The following is a 17,881-nucleotide window of genomic DNA, read 5'->3' as shown; positions in this document are numbered from 1 at the left end:
CGATATTGAACAACATAACATAACATGTTAGAATACTAACAATGTCACTCACGTACACTATCAAGTGTCAACAACGCCATATCCGTCAACTGATGACAGTGACTCGTACGTGGGCAAATGACCCGTTAGATGAACAGCATGACCGTCTCTGAGATTTCGGGGGCTATGTGCGAAATTTATAAAGGGGCCCATTTTTAAGATAGTTTTTATTTTTTTAAAGTAGGACAATATATTGGTACTAGAAAATAATAACATAAATCAAAACAATCTTTAGGACTCACGGTAAGTTTACAAATATCATGAAATAAGTAAAAAGTGTTACAAATATAATCTTCACTAAATAATAAAAAACAGTTCAATCTTAAGCAACCAAATAAAAAAAGAAAAAAAGCTTAAAAAACTCTAACTTTAAAGTTTCACTTGAATATATAGCATTATTATACAATAAAATTGAAAAGAAAATCGTTTTTTAAGGTGTTGTTATTGGCTCTTCTACTCTCTCATTGTGCACTCTAATTTTTTTTTTATTTAGAAAGAAAACAAAATTTACACTTATAAAAAGTACACTATAAAATTTTAAAGTGCTAATAAAAGTATTTTTAATATATAACATTATTACATATAAATATAAGATACCAAAAAAGTTTTAGAGGCTCTATGCGATTGCACTTTTCATTCCCCCTCAACGCCGCATCTGATGAACAAGGCCTATGAAGAGGGACAATGAGCCTTTGGACCGATTCATGTAAACAGAAGTGGTGGTGGACTGTACAAATTGGATTATTAGAAACCAGAAGGCCCATTGTCTAAACTCTAAAGTTGTGGAAACCAAATACCTTTTGACTGGAAAGGAAAGGAAAGGAAAGGAAAGTAAAGGAAAGGAAACGCAGTCCTCCTAACGCTGTAACGCAATAATTGGCCGGCACCGCTCTTCGTCTTCGTAACACCCACACGCACAATATATTTGAATCAAATTTTAGCGCTCAAATCTCATGTGCTACAGAATCCCCATTTCAAAATTATATAAAAAGGTTCTTCAATTCCTTCCAAATTTAGAAAAAAAAAGCATTAAATTCGACTCCAACATAAGTCTCACTCCTCCGCCACTTCACAGTTCGCAATCGAAGCTCGCAATTCCGGAAACGAGAACATGGGTTGTGCTTCTTCTAATCTCTTCAACCACAACGACGAGTTCTCCCAACTCGGCAGCTCCGCGCTGAGCCACCACATCGTCTCGCTGACTTCCTCCACCTACGGCCTCCTCACTCTCGACCCGCCGCCGCCTGCGCCCACCACTCCGTCGACACCCCCTTCTCGATTCACTCTCGGGTCCATTTTCCCGAGCCCCTTGTCCCAGCCCAAGTCGCTCGAGTCCGAACCCAAGTCGCTCTTGTCCGACCCGAGACCGCTGCCTTCCGACCCGGAAGTCATTAACTCATGGGAGCTTATGGACGGGCTTGACGCCGACAGCTTCAGATTCTCGCCGCTTCCGCCGCCCAAACCCTTCGGTTTCTTAGACCCAAAAACCCCCGATAAAGAAAACTCCAACCCGAATCGCACAATTCTCAAATCTCCGTACGAAAGCGTCTTCCGGGTGAACAACAAGAAGGACCCACTTGACCGGTTCGAGAAAATATGCCCGCCGGGCGGAGAAAACAAAGTGGTTGTCTACACGACGACGCTGCGAGGAGTGCGGCGGACTTTTGAGGAGTGCAACGCCGTCCGGGCAGAGATAGAAGGCCTCGGGGTGATGATTGTCGAGCGTGACGTGTCGATGGATCGCGGGTTCAGAGAAGAGTTGAGCGACTTGATGAAGAGGAAAGGGAAGGAGGCGGCGGTGCCGCCGCGGGTGTTTGTGAAGGGGAGATATATAGGCGGCTCTGAGGAGGTGCTGAAGATTTTGGAGGAGGGTTTGCTGGGTGAGATTCTTGCTGGGTGTCCAAAGAAAAAAGCTGGGTCTGTGTGTGAAGGGTGTGGGGAGGCAAGGTTCTTGCCCTGCTTCCAGTGCAATGGGAGTTCAAAGATGGTGCTGATGGTGAATGATGATGTGGCGGGGCAGCGGCAGGGGACGACGGTGGTGACGAGGTGTCCTGAGTGTAATGAGAATGGGCTGGTGCTTTGCCCAATTTGTAGCTGAATGGTGAAGAACAAGAGATGCAAAGATCTCTGTTTTCGTGTCGAAATTGTGTTTAAGCATTTTCTTCTATCTTAAATTTGGGGCATCTTTTGTGTTTCTGATGGAAACCAAAGGCTTCTAATTCTGTACTCTACTCTCTTGTTTTTATGTTGATAGTTATTATATATATATATCTGCTTTTGATTTGTGAAGATATATTGATTTGCTGGTGTAGTTGTTTTCTGTGAAGTTATACTAATCTTCTGTTGTTAGGACTGATTGGTGTCTAAGATTGGATTTGATAACTCATTAAAGTCGAGGTCTGTAGAGGTGAGTGGTTTTCATTTGAGGGATTAGAAGATATTAGACTGTTGAAATTTATTTGGTTTATTTAGGAAATTAATTAGAGATTTGATTTGATTTTGTAGTTGGGTATTTTTGGTATTTAAGCATTAGGGTTTCTTAGGTTTATTGCTCTATAAATAGAGCTTGTAATTTAGTTTGAGGATCAAGTTATTCACAATGTAGTCTCGTAAGGTTTTGTAGCCGTTCCGGCATTCTCGGTTGTTTAATAATATTCTTATTTTATTGTTAATCTTGTTCGTTGCGCACTCTGATATTCAATTTGGTATCAGAGCGGATTCTATTTGCTCTTGTATGGTATCAGTTTGTTTTGTCAGTTTTTGTTCTTTTGGTTTAGTTTTGGTCTCGATTACGCGTTGGCTTCTGCTTCTGTCTGTGTCCCTTGTTCTTCTTGGTCACTCTGTTTATGTTCCTTCTTTTGTCTTTGGAAATTCGGTATTGATAGTCGTAGTCATGGAAGAAAATGCCGATATTATCGGTTTTTCGCGCAATGGATATTTAAATAGGTATCGAAATGGTTTTCGTCAAAATATCGCGATATTTTTTGAACTGTGCAATCGGAAAGTTCGTCGACCACCCACGGCCTCGCCGGAGATGGTGTGCCTATTCCCGAGCCGATTTCATCCCAAAAACCTTGCAAAAACACGATTTCGAACTTAAATTTCACATATAAGGTTCAAATTTCACGCATGTAAGAATGCTGAATTTCAATGAAATCTCACTTGAAAACTTGTTATCTTCGGGTCGAAGACGAACCAGAGACGAACAGTTTGACAGAGAAGTGGAGAGATCGCCGGAGAAATTGTTCGAAAACAGCATCAGCTTAAGGAGCTGACCATTCGCACAGATATCCGGCGGAACGCTGCCGTTTAAGTTGTTTGTGGAGACGTCCACCCATCCGAGCTTCGAGTTCCTCCCCAAGCTCCGGGGAAGGTTGCCGGAGAATAAATTGTTCCATAAAAGCAGCGTCTCCAAAGACAGAAGCTCTGCAATTCAGTTGGAAACTTCGCCGCTCATCTCGTTGTAGAAAAGACTGAGGAGTCTAAGGTTTTTCAGCTCCGAAAAGGTTTCTGGGATCCACCCAGAAATCAGATTGTCGGAAAGATCCAAGCTTTGGAGAGCTCCGATGTTGCTGAGCTTAGGAGGAATTGACCCAGAAAGCTAGTTTCTGAAAAGGAAGAGGGATTCGAGATTGTCGGACTGAGGAGCAGAAGGCGATGTGGGTCTGTGTGCGTGTGTGTGGGAGAAGGATCGAGAGAGTGAGAGATCTGTGTGTGTAGGAGAATGGAGAAGGGGGAGAAGAGAGTTCAAAGAAGAAGAGAGAATGATCGAGATTCGAGAGAGAGAGACGTATGCGTGTGAGGTCTGTGTGCGTGTGTTGTGTGCGTGTGTGATGGCATGTCTGTGTGTGTGTGTGTGTGGTTGGGTCATCTCATCTGACTCACTTGACTGATTTTACAATCACTTTTTACAATTTCAAACCATGGACAACAAATAATAGTGCTTTAATAATGAAACCGTGTGCTACTGTAAGTCTATGATATTCTTTCACATGCAAAACCATGTGCCACTGTCTGTTATATACTTATATTCTTTCACCTTATCAGAGGTGGAGTATCAGAGGCATTCAGAGCATTTTCGTTCCTTCTTCTTCCCTTACCATTTTCAAAGCCATTCCAGATCCATTCCAAAGCTTGAACACAAAGGGTTCCATATTTAAGGTAAGTTTACAAACTTATATTTATATTATTGTAATTTATACAACAACAAATAAATTTATATGGACTCGTTTGTTAATTTTTTTTAAGTAATTAATACTTGCATGTTAATTTTTGTAAGTAATTAAGTAATGTTAACAATTACATGTTAATTTTTTTAAGTAATTAAGTAATGTTGTATAATTATTCCCTAGGATAATTTTAATATGTTTAATGTTATTTATTATTTTATTAATATTAGGTTTTATTATCAAATTGGATTATTATTCATTAATATTAGGTTTTTTTATTATCAAATTGGATTATTATTCATTAAATTAGATTATTATCAAATTGGATTATTATTCATTAAATTGGATTATTCATTAAATTGGCTTATTATCAAATTGGACTATTCATTAAATTGGATTATTATTAAATTGGATTATTATCAAATTGGATTATTATTCATCACTATGTTTTATATTAGGATTATTTTTTTATCAAATTGGATTATTATTCATTAATATTAGGTTTTTTTTATTATCAAATTGGATTATTATTCATTAAATTAGATTATTATCAAATTGGATTATTATTCATTAAATTGGATTATTCATTAAATTGGCTTATTATCAAATTGGACTATTCATTAAATTGGATTATTATTGAATTGGATTATTATCAAATTGGATTATTATTCACCACTATGTTTTATATTAGGATTATTTTTTATCAAATTGGATTATTATTCATTAATATTAGGTTTTTTTTATTATCAAATTGGATTATTATTCATTAAATTAGATTATTATCAAATTGGATTATTATTCATTAAATTGGCTTATTATCAAATTGGACTATTCATTAAATTGGATTATTATTAAATTGAATTATTATCAAATTGGATTATTATTCATCACTATGTTTTATATTAGAATTATTTTTTTATCAAATTGGATTATTATTCATTAATATTAGGTTTTATTATTCCATATTATTTTTTTAATTACTTAAATTTTTACAATCATTTTCTTTACTTCGTATTTAATTCTTCTGTAAATTTTTACAATCATTTTCTTTACTTCGTATTTAATTCTTCTGTAGAATAACTTTATTATTTAGGTTCTCTCTTATATAACCATCATCACTACTATATTTTTTGGCCAAAAAATATTTGTCTAATTTTCATGAAAAATAAATGTAGGTACGTTTAAGATGTCCAGTGGAGCTACTAAACGTGATCCAGCTTGGGAACATGGAGACCCAATAGACGGAAACAAACATGGCACAATTTGCAAATATTGTGGTTGGGTAATGAAGAGTGGCGGAGTGACACGACTTAAGTACCATCTTAGTGGATTAGATCCAGCAAAAAATGTCCAACGATGTGATAATGTCCCCCCAGAAGTGAAGGCATTCATCAGCACATTATTAAAAAATAAAAAACAGCAGAAGGAAAAGATAACACATGGAATGGAAAATATTCGAGCTGGGCTACGAGGAGAAGTCATTGGCCAAGTGGTTGACAGTGATGATGATGACGATGAGGACGAATGTGATGATGACATGGGACCTGAAGAACGACGCAGTTTGAAACAAGCATTACATGCCTCCAAACAGTCAGCATGGGAAAGAGAACACCTTCATAAAATTCCTAATAGAGCACAAGGTTCTGGGACAAGTGGTGGTACATAAATGAGACGGGGAGGCAGTCTTAGAGAATCATAACCAACACCACCAATAGCCCCAAGTTTATATAAGTCATCCAAAGCACGTCAAAAGAGTGTTTGGAGTTATTTCACTGGAGGTAATGTGAAGGAAGGAATGGGGCGTCTAATTAGCAAGTTCTTTATCTATGAAAATGTCCCTGCTGCAAAGGCATCATCACATCATTTCAAAAATATGGTAGTGGGATGTCAACAGGCATGTGTTGGAGTACAACCTCCCACTCCTTATGAGATAAGAAACAAATATTTGGATATGCAGTATAAGGACATTGGCGAGTATGTTAACAAGTTGAGGTCAAAGTGGGAAACTAATGGTTGCACAATCATGTGTGACAGATGGAATGACCCGACCGGATTGTCTATCATAAACTTCATAGTATACTCCAAGGGAAAGACAATTTTTTTTAAGTCTGTTGATGCTTCAGACCATATAAAGAACTACAAGTATATTTACAAATTATTAAGGGATGTAATCATGGAGGTGGGAGAGCATAATGTTGTCCAAGTCGTGACCGACAACGGTTCTGCATTTGTCAAAGCTGGAAAAAAGTTAATGAATCATCATAATGTGTTTTGGACATCATGTGCAGCACAAAGCCGGCCCTGAGATTTCAGGGGTCCCGTGCGAAAGTGAATTGGAGGCCCTAAAAAGTACTAAGACTTTTTATTTTTTTTATTTTTTTGTTCAAAGTAATAATTTTAGTTTTCAATTGAGCTTCTATAAATTCTATTAGCACAAACAAATTTAACAAATCAACAAGTGAAAAGATGGTGTATTGTTTTTCCTTAACTATTTAGAGGGTCAGGGTTCAAATTTTCATGTTATTGTGTGGAATTTTATATTATTTTGTGGAAGCTTATGCATTTAATAAAAATATAAACTGAAAAAATAATGGAGATGAGTTTTGAACCCATCTCCTAGGCCAACGTAAAGAAGCAATAATTCCACTTGCGCTAAAACTCAAGTTGGTAATATTCTACACTTATTACTATATATATGTATATGCATGCAAAATTGAAAAATCGGGGGCCCTTCCGATTTGGGGGCCCTGTACGGTAGCACCACTTGCACCTCCTCAGCGCCGGCCCTGGTGCAGCACATTGTATTGATCTCATGTTTGAGGCAATGGGGAAGAGAGAGAATGTTGCTACTGTGGTAAAAAGAGCTAGAAAGATCACAAATTATATTTACAATCACGGTTGGTTGTTGGCAAAGATGCGTGAATTTTGCAAAGGAGAAATTATTCGTCCAGCTACCACTCGATTCGCCACTAACTATATTGCATTAGACAGCCTACTTAAGAAGAAAGTATAGTGCTTGATCATGCTTTTTGTACTCAATCAGAATATGTGTGCCAAGTGTTTGAACCTTTTTACAAAGTTTTACGGATCGTTGACACAGAAGTGTATCCTACTATGAGGGCAGTATATGAGTTGATGCGTGTAGTGAAGGATGAATTGAAAAGAAAACATGGTGCAAGGTGGGTCATAAAGATAATTGAAGACCGATGCTATAAAACATTATACCACGATTTGCATATAGCAGGTATAAATTATGTCATAATTTGAAATTCATTTCTTTAGTTGCATAAGTATTATTTCTCTTATTAGAGTATGTGTTTCTTTGAACAACATATTATTTGAATCCCCAATACCAATACAGACCCGGTGTTAGAGATGATGGTACCCTTATACGTGTTGTACATAATGTATACTTTAAATTAGACCCTGCATCACCAGCAGTTGGCCAATTTGGAAATGAGGTACACAATTACTTAAATTATAATAATTACTTTGTTGGATTAAACTAACACGATTTATTGAATTCAGCTAACATGGTTTAAAGATGCAAGAAGAACTTTTGGAGAACCAACATCAATTGCTGCTCGAACAACAATGTCTCCTAGTGAGTGTAAACATATTTCACTATAAGTTTATAATAGAATTTGTTCGAGTTATTAGGCTTATCAACATTGTTTTTCATTGTAGCTGAATGGTGGATCATGTATGGGACCGATGCACCAACTGTGAGAAAGTTAGCAATCAAAGTATTATCACAAACAGCTTCCTCATCTGCTTGTGAAAGAAATTGGAGCACATTTGCACTCATACACACAAAGCAAAGAAATAAGTTGGCTCACAGTAGCTTGGAAAAATTAGTTTATTGTTACTACAACATGAAGCTTCAAATTCGAGATAAGGAAGCAGAAATAGATCATGTCGACCGTGGTGACCCACTATATATGTTTGATATTGTTGGTGAAGATGATGATACAAAAGGTAACCAACATTATCAATGGATTAGACCTCTTCATTTAGATGATTATGAAGGCAACCCAGCTCCCAGAGTTGCTGAAGAAGCACGTAATGAAGGGATAAATGTAGAAAGAGTATTAGAGGAGGAGGTGGGATCTAGCAGCGCTGACTATTTGGAAGAACTTTTGCGCCCAAGACTAAGAAACATTGGAATTCCACCTTCTTCCAATCCTACACAACCACAACATCGTGCTGATACTAATGATAGCTCTAGTACAAGATCAGGAGACTCACCTACCACCAGAGGTGGGAATGATGAAGGATATAGTGGAGCTGGAGGTAGTGGTAGTGGATATGGAAACTATGTTGGATCACCTCCCGGATTTATGAGCCCTTTCACTAGTGAGGCAAACTTCACGCATGCAACACAGGATGATGACCATGGCAGTAGGCGGGCAGGACCAGGAATTGGTGCCATAGGGAAGGACTATACTCGTAGAGAAAAAGGCAAGGGGATTTTGTCAAGTCAAGAAAATGACTCGTTATCTAGAACTTCGGACTTTGTTGGAGTGGGAAGTAGTAACTATGGTAATACTCATAACCAACAATTTCCCTACCCTTTATATCCCATTCCTATTGGGATGGAATCGAGCGACTCATGGAAACAATCCGAGACTCAATCTTCAAATGATTTTGCTTATGAACAACGTCAACCAATCTCGGATCCATATGGGTGGCATGTTAACAATTACATGCAAAACTATTTTGGGGATTTATCATTTGATAACTATTCTTCACAATACACTCACTCTACACATAGAGATAATGAAGATAGTGAAAATTTTGAACCTCATAGGAACTCTATGTGGTACTAAGTCACTCATGTATCTTACCATGCAATGTATAAAGTGTAAAATATTGTACTAATTCATTATATATAAATGATTATGGTGTGTTTAGACTTCTTTCATTAATTACTACATATTTTCTACACTCACAATGTTTGTCAGCTCACTATATAATCAACTTGATAATGTTAAATCCATCATGCAATGCATTTCCTTCCAATTTTTTGTGATAAACTAATAGATAATTGACTAAATAAACATCCTGCAAAGTTTCAATAAAAATTTCCAAGTTTTTCTTACAATTTCCGTGGTTTCCATGTAATTTTTATCGATATCGATATTATCCCGATATTTCCATCGATATTTCCGTATTTTCGGACTACCGATATTTCCGATATTACCGATATTTAATACCTTGGTCGTAGTAGAAAAAAAAAAAGGCTTGATTGTTTTTTTGGAGGCCCACGCGGAGATGAAAGAAATATTGGGGTCGTTTTGTTTCTTCTCTCTCTAGGTTGTTCTCTGGATCTTGAATTTTTTGTGGGTTTCAATGTGTCCTTTTCAGGTTGTGAAGTTTGAGGTTGGATCGGGAAAATAGTGGTCGTTTGTTTTTTAGTGGTTTGGTTGTTTTTAAGGCCGCTTGTATTGGGAGGTTTGTTGTTGCCTTCCGTGACGATTGCTCGAGTGTTTGGACTAGTGACTACTCGAGTAACGTTGCGAAAGTTGGGTTTTTTGCTTGCTTGTTCAGGTTTGTTCTGGAGTTCGCAATTGGCATTAGCATTGGAATCTTGCACTGGCACTGGCATTGGAATCTTGCACTGGCACTGGCATTGGAATCTTGTACTTGCACCGATGGAATTTCGTATTGAAATTGGCATCGGCATCGGCATCGGCATTGATATTGGTATTGGCATTAGAATTGGTATTGGCATTGGTATTGACATTGGCACTGGCACTAGCACTGGAATTTGGAGTCTTGCATCCGCATCTGCTTGTTGGCAACCTCATGACGTATACCGCCATGAGTTTGACAGGGGGTGTTGAAATTTATTTGGTTTATTTAGGAAATTAATTAGAGATTTGATTTGATTTTGTAGTTGGGTATTTTTGGCATTTAAGCATTAGGGTTTCTTAGGTTTATTGCTCTATAAATAGAGCTTGTAATTTAGTTTGAGGGATCAAGTTATTCACAATGTAGTCTCTTAAGGTTTTGTAGCCGTTCCGGCATTCTCGGTTGTTTAATAATATTCTTATTTTTTGTTAATCTCGTTCGTCGCGCACTCTGATATTCAACATGAGGAAAACTTATTATGTCTAATCCTGCCGTTTTGTGAGGGATTGGAATGGACAAAATTCCTTAACGAGTAATCCATCTTATACCTTTAACTTAGACAATGTTTCTTCATTTCTTCTTACAACATACTTTAAATAGAGGGAGTTATCCAATTTTAGGAACCAAACGAACACTTAAAGAGTCTTCTGGAAAAAAAAATTAAAAAAAGAAAAAAGAAAACCAGTCTTCAATGGTGCTGCAGTTGGTACAATAAATTACAAATTCTTTGAAACTCAAATCTCCGGAATTAGTCGCCTTTCGTTGAATGTGGAGAACATGTAAAACTAAACTTATCATAAATATAAGTTAAGAGATTAAGCTCATGAATCACAAATTTATACAAGCATTAAAATCACAATTCGATATACACAATGACAAACTAACCCGAAAAAACAGTAGAACAATATGCTAAAGCAGACTTATAAACAGTGCACCTTCTCCTCTCTTGAAAAACCAAAAGTACTCAAATTAACAATATGTCTTAGTTCAATATTGAGCGTATGTTTTGTAAGAGCAGTGGCCATTATTTATAATAGATTAATTCTAATAATTCACCTATTAGAATCACCATAGGATACCAACTATGAATCCAAACATATTATGAGTGCATCAACAAAATACTTTCAGTCTCACAAGGACTATTATAATCTGAATTAAATTCTACAAGAATTACGATAGTTTTAAGCTTTTTAATAAGACTTTTCTATGTTAATTGAAACATTACGACCAATCATAATATTCAATTTCATACTCATATTCTAACAGAACATAGGCACACCAGTTGCATAGTTAGTGATGTTTTAGTTTCACTTATCTTTCAGATGACTAGTCGTAAGACATGATATACCGATGAAGTTTTTTCTTCAAAATGAGTTATCCTTATCTCTACTTATCATAACGATTTTCAGAAAATCTAATGCGACGAATGAAAGATTTACTATGTTAGTACAGGGTTAAACTAGTAGTTACCCTTCAATTGTTTGAGAACTGTTGTACCATGATAGAGTTCAACACATGGATTTGAAGAATATATGGAGAATGCTGATGCTTCTTGGCTGCCACAAGTTTGTGGCGAAGAGTCCGCTGATTTATCAGTGGAGAAACTAAAACACTTCTTTTGTCCAGGGAAGTACCGACAGTGAACGTACAGAATCTTTAAAACACCTTTAAACACAAACTTGGTCGATGCCGACTTGTCATTTCCCTTCTCTTCTTTTGTATTCTTCTCTGCCTCTAGAAAATGATTGCCCAAAAGCTTATTAGTGGAAGAGAGGGATCAATCTTTAATAGCACTTCCACCCTTACCAAATTGCCCGAGCAATTAGGCTATTGAGCAGGACAATTAGTGCCTTTACTAACTACTTAAATGCATCTCCACCTTTAAATTGAATAGATCAGACTATTGGTTTAAAATATTTTTTTATTATAGAATAACAAAAGATAATTTTATTTTTAATTTCAGATATGATTTTTAACAAATTTTGTTACGTCACATATCATTAACTAAAAGCACACTTTTTGTGGATAGATTTTTTTAGTAGATTTTTAACTAGTTCCGTAGCGCCACATGTCATGATTCTGTAAGAATTTTGTGGATAAATTTCCGATAAGATTTGTGAATAAATACGAAATATGGTGTAAAGTAGAAGAGCATGGTTAGGTATTTATATAATAAAATTATAATTTTTTTTTCTTCATATTTTTGAATAATTTTTTAAAAATCTTTGTTAACTTAATTAATATGGACCGTTGGATTAAAAAAATTGTAATCCAATAGCCCAAGTTTTGACACATATGCCAACAGTAACATTTGAATTTTTTTAGGCCTAAAAATTTGGACCATTGATCTGAAAAGCCAACGGTCAAAATTTTGACATGTCACCTAGCCGTTGAGAAGGGTTGAGTGCGCCTGCTCGACAGGCCTAGCCCTGTTTTCTTGTCGAGCCACTCGTCCTTCTCCAGTGTATAATTCAAGCACTTGCCTAAAAAAATATAAAAAGGTCGCTGACGCCAACCTGACATCAGACTACCTCAGGCGATTCGCCCGTGTTGTCTGTCGGGCTCCCCTGAAGCCCAGTTGATTGGGTAAGGCTGGAGTGATTTTGCGGAGGGGGAATTTGATTGCCCAATAACCTAGGGTATATTCATGGGATGGAAGTGCTCTAAAGCTAGCGAGGAAAGACAAAAGTGGTGGAAACCTTCTAAACTAGATTGACAAAAACCAGTGGTATCAAGCGTAAATTTTGCTTAGACCGATTTGTTCTCCAGAATTAAAAAAAAAAAATCAGTTTACGGTGAGTAGGTGGAACTCCGAATGCATCATGAATGTTTACATTTGCTTGAGGAATAATGAACATATCATTCCTAAGCTTAAAGTGTTTTGGAGGCCTCTACTTTTTCTGTGGAACTTTGGTCCTGAAAAAGGGTGATGTGAGTTGGCGAATATGTACTTTTCTGAAGCTTTTTCACTTTCTTTACTGTTTTCTGTTTGATGTTTCACCGAGGATTGAAGTGGATGCCAGGAAAGGACATTCTTATTATCCACGGTGAATCACAATGATTGTGAAGGGGTAAAATTTGCGTGTTGAATCGGGAGTAGGCTCAAAATTTTCACCTGCGACTGTTTAGTTTCAGTTGCAAGGTTTGGCAAAGTCTGGTCTGTCTTGTATGGTTAAGGGTAGTAAATCTTCACGCTCAGATTTTCTCCTTCTGCTGTTCTGCACCCCTCCTCTTGTTTTTGTCCACTAATTCTCTTTTATTTATTCAGTCTAGAGGCTAAAACAAATTAAAAAAAAAAAAGAGCATAGGAGGACAAAAGGGTATTGCTCATATGATTTCTTTTTGTATAAACCTACATAATCCACCAAAGGTCATAATATTAGAAAATCTTTCAATAGTTTTCACAATCAAATCCGATTTGAAATTGGGGGTGGTTAATGTTTCCAGTTCCTATAGATGATTCTTCCATCTGCCTAGAGAAAACCGGTAAGGAAGTTGATGAAGAAAAAGCTCCACACAAGATTAATAAAGGGTTGATTATAATGAATCCCTTATTCTCTTGTTTGTTTATCATTTTTCTTTTCTTTATTTTTTATAAGAAAATTTTTGCCTTAAGAGAGAAATTTTATTGATAACGAAAAAAAGAAGTTACATTAATCAGGAGGACATTAAAAGAAGTTACATTAGTCAGGGAAACATTAACCTTACATTTCATTATACAAGAAGGGCCCCACCACAAGTTGCATGGCAGGGTTACCCTTAGCAGCCCATTTGTATTCACTTTAACCCAATTATACGCGGAGGAGGGTGTCAAAGAATGGGAAGAGCATTACATAACTTAGTCGAAATCCAAGAGAGATTGCTTGTCTGAAACTTTGCGCACATGACCACGAGAGAAAGTCCCAAACTGTCTAATCCAAGCCAAAGTAGAACAACATATACATAAAAATGAAGGGGACTTGCTTTCAACTTCACTTTATTTCGTATCTTCCAAATAGTCATTAGCAAGAAAAACACTACAGCCAACCAAACATTTCGAAGATGTGGAGGAAACCGCTTCGACATAAAAGAGAGCTAAAAATCCGAAAATAAGCCAGTAAACAAAAGAATGCCAAATTGAGCAGCAAACTAAAGCCAAGGACATTGTGTAAACCCACAGCTAAAAAATATGTGATCAATGGATTTAGAGTTGCGGTAACATAATCAGCAGATAAGTACTAAAAAATACCTCATCGTTGTAGTTGATCTTCTGTTGGAAGCTTATTAAAGAGTATCCTTCAAATCAAAATAGAGTAGTGGAGTGAGATAAACGGACGCCAAATAATGAAACGTTATTCTCTTGTTATTTATAATAGTTCAGAGTTCGATTTTCTTACAAGGTCAGCCTTTCTAGGATAGATCTTGAACACATTTTGACCCTTGAAATCTATTAATCTATGATGCATTTAAGTTTCATTCTCATTTCAAAAAATCTTGGTTGTAAAACCGCAGTCTAAAAATAATTTTCATGCAAGGAAAAAGTTACTATGAAAGTATTTCAAACTAATTATAAAATATCATATGAGAAAAATTAAAATGCAAGATGTTGCATGATTGACTTAAAATACCAATAGAGATGTTTTGAGTTCAACCTCTCTTCAACATGTACATGCAGCTTTTAATTTGAGTCTGGCCTGGCCATTATCAAGGTGTAAATATGACCGACACTGACACTACTACACATATTGGGTCCGCGTAAATTTTGAAGATTTGTTTGGAACTAGTAACTGGTAATTTTTCCCATTTAATCTCAGAAAAACTAGTAGAAATTCACATGCTTAGTAGTTATTTTCATGCAAAGAAAGGGAGAGTTCTGGTTCACTGTCTGATTGAATATGTGTTTTACTTGAGCAAGTAAAATTAACCCAAACAAAAAATTGACGAAAGGAGAAACCCTACCAACTAGTTTGACTGAGATTACTGGGAAAATGAAGCCCCACTCTGTTTGCTTTTACCCATGAATACGAGCTGAGTGGGTGGTCTTCGAGGACTTCCAATGCATGCAGATGCAAGATGCAATATAACAACAAAACTCACATTTGGCCACATTCTCTCACTGTAAATCTCTCTCTCACTCTCTCTCTCTCTCTCTCTCTCTCTCTCTCCATCGTCCTTTAGTTGTCCATGTCACGTGAAACCATTAGATTTTCGTCAGTGAAATTTAAAGCCATTGATCAATCAAAGAAGCCCTAGCTAGGATGCTTTGGATTCTTCTTCCTACATTGAAACCTCTCCCTCTCATCGTTGTGTCCCCTCCATTTTTGTTTTATAATGTTTCGCATGCCACCAAAAAAAAAAAAAACCATCGTTTTTTACAATATATATTGGAGGACCTCAGAGCTCGTACTTTGATTCCTGCATTGCATGTAACCAAACAAACCTCTCCCTCTCTCTCTCTCTCTCTCTCTCTCTCTCTCTCTCTCTCTCTCTCTCTCTCTCTCTCTACCAACTTCACCTTCTTCTTTTGCCTTCCTCAGCTTAAATTCATGTGATGCTGGAAAATTTTTCTCAAACACTCAAATGGGAAAGAAGAGTGGTACTTCATGGCTGACTATAGTGAAAGGGGCGTTCAGGTCTCCCACTAAAGATTACGATCAGCCAAAAAGTAGCAGAAGAAGAGATGAACATGAACCAAAAGAGGAAGAAAAGGTAACAATATTGCATACAATTTTTTCATAAGACAATATTTTAAACTATTCTAATCTATGTTTTTTTTTTTACTTTTTGAGTACTCAATGTTTGGTTTGTGTACAGAAGAGAGAAAAGAGAAGGTGGCTTTTCCGGAAGCCTACTCTGCATGTTCAACAATGTGAAGCAAGGACGGTGACTGTAGATGCAAGCGCGCCTGTGAATCCTGTTTTGGATGCTGAGCAAAGGCATGCAATTGCTGTGGCCGCAGCAACTGCAGCAGTGGCTACTGCCCAAGCGGCAGTAGATATTGTTCGGCTCACAAGACCGAATAACTTTGCTAGAGAACACTATGCTGCTACACTCATTCAAACGGCATTCAGAGGTTACTTGGTAAGTAACTTACTAAGAACATGTTCGAGATTGCTTAGGGAAATCACTTTTTAACAACACACTTTTGACTGCGTAATGTTTAAAACTGTTTCTTCACTTGGATTTTCGATAAAAACTTCAACGTAGTACTTCTAGCAAAACCGCAATGAACAAAAGTGATTCTTATCAAACCAGTCCCAAACCAGTCCTAAAACACAAAAATAGAGCACAATGTATAGATGTGATTACTTACAGAGGCTATGGTCGTTATTTGAATTTTTTTTACATATTGCAAATGTGGTTTTTGACTGAAGGCAAGGAGAGCTCTACATGCACTCAAGGGGCTGGTAAAGCTTCAAGCTTTAGTGAGAGGTCATAACGTTAGGAAGCAAGCAAAGCTGACACTGAAATGCATGCAAGCTCTGGTTCGAGTACAAGATCAGGTTCGCAACGAAAGATCAAGGCTTTCGCATGACGCCGGTCGAAACTCCATGTTTGCTGAAACAGGCCTTCACTTGTGGGAATCCAGATTTCTTCAGGACATTCGTGACAGAAAGTCAATAGTATGCAGCAGCTGCTACCTCTTCACCTTTTTAGCATAAAAATATGAATTTTATATTCGTGCTTTTGCTTGATTTCGATAAAACTCGAGGGTTTTCTCAGTTACTAGTTTCCGGTGCTTGTCTAATTCCTCGTTCTTATATTCCGCTGCGTCAAGCAGTGTAGGGAGAAAAGTCGTGGTGAGGACTATTGGGACAAAGGGCTTGAACCCGTATTGCATAGTAGAAAGGAAGCTGCTTTAAAACGTGAAAAGGCTCTGGCTTATGCTTTCTCTCATCAGGTTGATCAATTTTCCATCACTCAAATATATGGTTCTTTTAGTACTTGTGTGTTTGTTTTAGAAGATATTTTTTTCTCGAAATGAGACGGCAGACGTTATCCCAAGCTAATCATACAATGCCATGTCAGAAAGTTGGTGATTGGTTTAGGACACAGTCACATGCATGCATATAAGTTTCTGTCTAACAAGCTAATGTCTTTAATTCTTTGATGCCTAATTGAAGATATGGAGGCCTGAGAGGAACCCATCTTCAGGGGATGATGCAGAGCTAGAAGAGAGAACAAGATGGCTAGAAAGATGGATGGCCACGAAGCAATTTGAGAACAGAAGCCGAGCTTCAATTGACAAAAGGAACTCCATAAAAACAGTTGAGATCGATACGAATTCAAGGCCTTCCTCGTGCACATCTTCAAATGTCCCAATTTCATCGTCACATTCGCAACATCAACAGCAGCTAGCCTCCTACGCCATTGCTTCAGCTTCACCCCTGCACAAATCACAGTACATGAATCATCTCTCGCCTGCAACACCCTCTCCTTCAAAACCAAAAGCTCTGAAAGTGCGGACGGCGAGTCCAAGATGCCCGAAAGAGGAAAAATACTATTGTTCATCAGCTGCACACACACCAAGCTTATCAGGCACCAATGCTTATTGGGGCTTCAGGGGTGCAATGTGCCGTTCTGGAACACCAAATTACATGGCTGCTACTGAATCCGCAAAGGCCAAGGCTCGATCGCTTAGCACACCAAAAACAAGGCCTTCTACACCCGAGAGAGAAAGAGGCAGCGGCTCAGCCAAGAAGCGCCTTTTGTACCCTGTCTCGGCTGAGCCACAACACCATAATTGTGTTGGCATTGATTGTAGTAGCTTTAGCCAGAACTCGAGAAGTCCTAGCTTCAAGAGCGTACAAAATAATGGCTACGATGGGAGGGAGAACTTGTCGTCGTACGCCGATACCCTTGGGGGAGAGATTTCTCCATGTTCAACCACTGATCTGTGGTGGTTAAAGTGAGGCAGGTGATTATGAAATTGAACCTAGTTTTTAATTTGTTGTCTGGTTTGGAACTGGAATGGAAATTTTATTATTGGTTTGGTTGGATGAGATGCTTTCTTCTCTGCTCTGTAATGTGCTAGCAATGAGAGGTGTTTATCTGAAAAA

At 37.4% G+C, this 17,881-nt stretch overlaps 2 protein-coding genes and 1 long non-coding RNA gene across 4 annotated transcripts; all 3 read left to right on the top strand.

Annotated features, from left to right (window-relative positions):
• The first annotated feature begins 873 nt into the window (after positions 1-873).
• On the top strand, positions 874-2,332 carry LOC126625197 (uncharacterized protein At3g28850-like). Its single transcript, XM_050294288.1, has one exon. It carries the CDS (start codon positions 1,151-1,153, stop codon positions 2,135-2,137), a length of 987 nt encoding a protein of 328 aa, XP_050150245.1. The 5' UTR covers positions 874-1,150; the 3' UTR covers positions 2,138-2,332.
• Positions 2,333-7,580: 5,248 nt separating this feature from the next.
• Positions 7,581-8,003, top strand: LOC126627212 (uncharacterized). Its single transcript, XR_007624934.1, has 2 exons — positions 7,581-7,669; positions 7,737-8,003. It is a non-coding gene; the product is annotated as an uncharacterized LOC126627212 (long non-coding RNA).
• A 7,236-nt stretch (positions 8,004-15,239) lies between these two features.
• LOC126625068 (protein IQ-DOMAIN 17-like) lies at positions 15,240-17,881 on the top strand. 2 transcript variants are annotated; one of them, XM_050294139.1, is made up of 6 exons: positions 15,276-15,293; positions 15,328-15,530; positions 15,636-15,902; positions 16,196-16,444; positions 16,603-16,722; positions 16,946-17,881. In XM_050294139.1, exons 2-6 carry the CDS (start codon positions 15,402-15,404, stop codon positions 17,732-17,734), a joined length of 1,554 nt encoding a protein of 517 aa, XP_050150096.1. In that variant the 5' UTR covers positions 15,276-15,293; positions 15,328-15,401; the 3' UTR covers positions 17,735-17,881. The 2 variants fall into 2 exon arrangements, with proteins under 2 accessions (XP_050150097.1, XP_050150096.1); XM_050294140.1 differs by having other exon boundaries at positions 15,240-15,530.

The sequence above is a fragment of the Malus sylvestris genome, chromosome 6, assembly GCF_916048215.2.
Source record: "Malus sylvestris chromosome 6, drMalSylv7.2, whole genome shotgun sequence".
In the NCBI taxonomy this organism is placed as follows: domain Eukaryota; kingdom Viridiplantae; phylum Streptophyta; class Magnoliopsida; order Rosales; family Rosaceae; genus Malus; species Malus sylvestris.
Note: the sequence above shows the minus strand (reverse complement) of the source record. Positions and strands in the feature narration are given on the sequence as shown.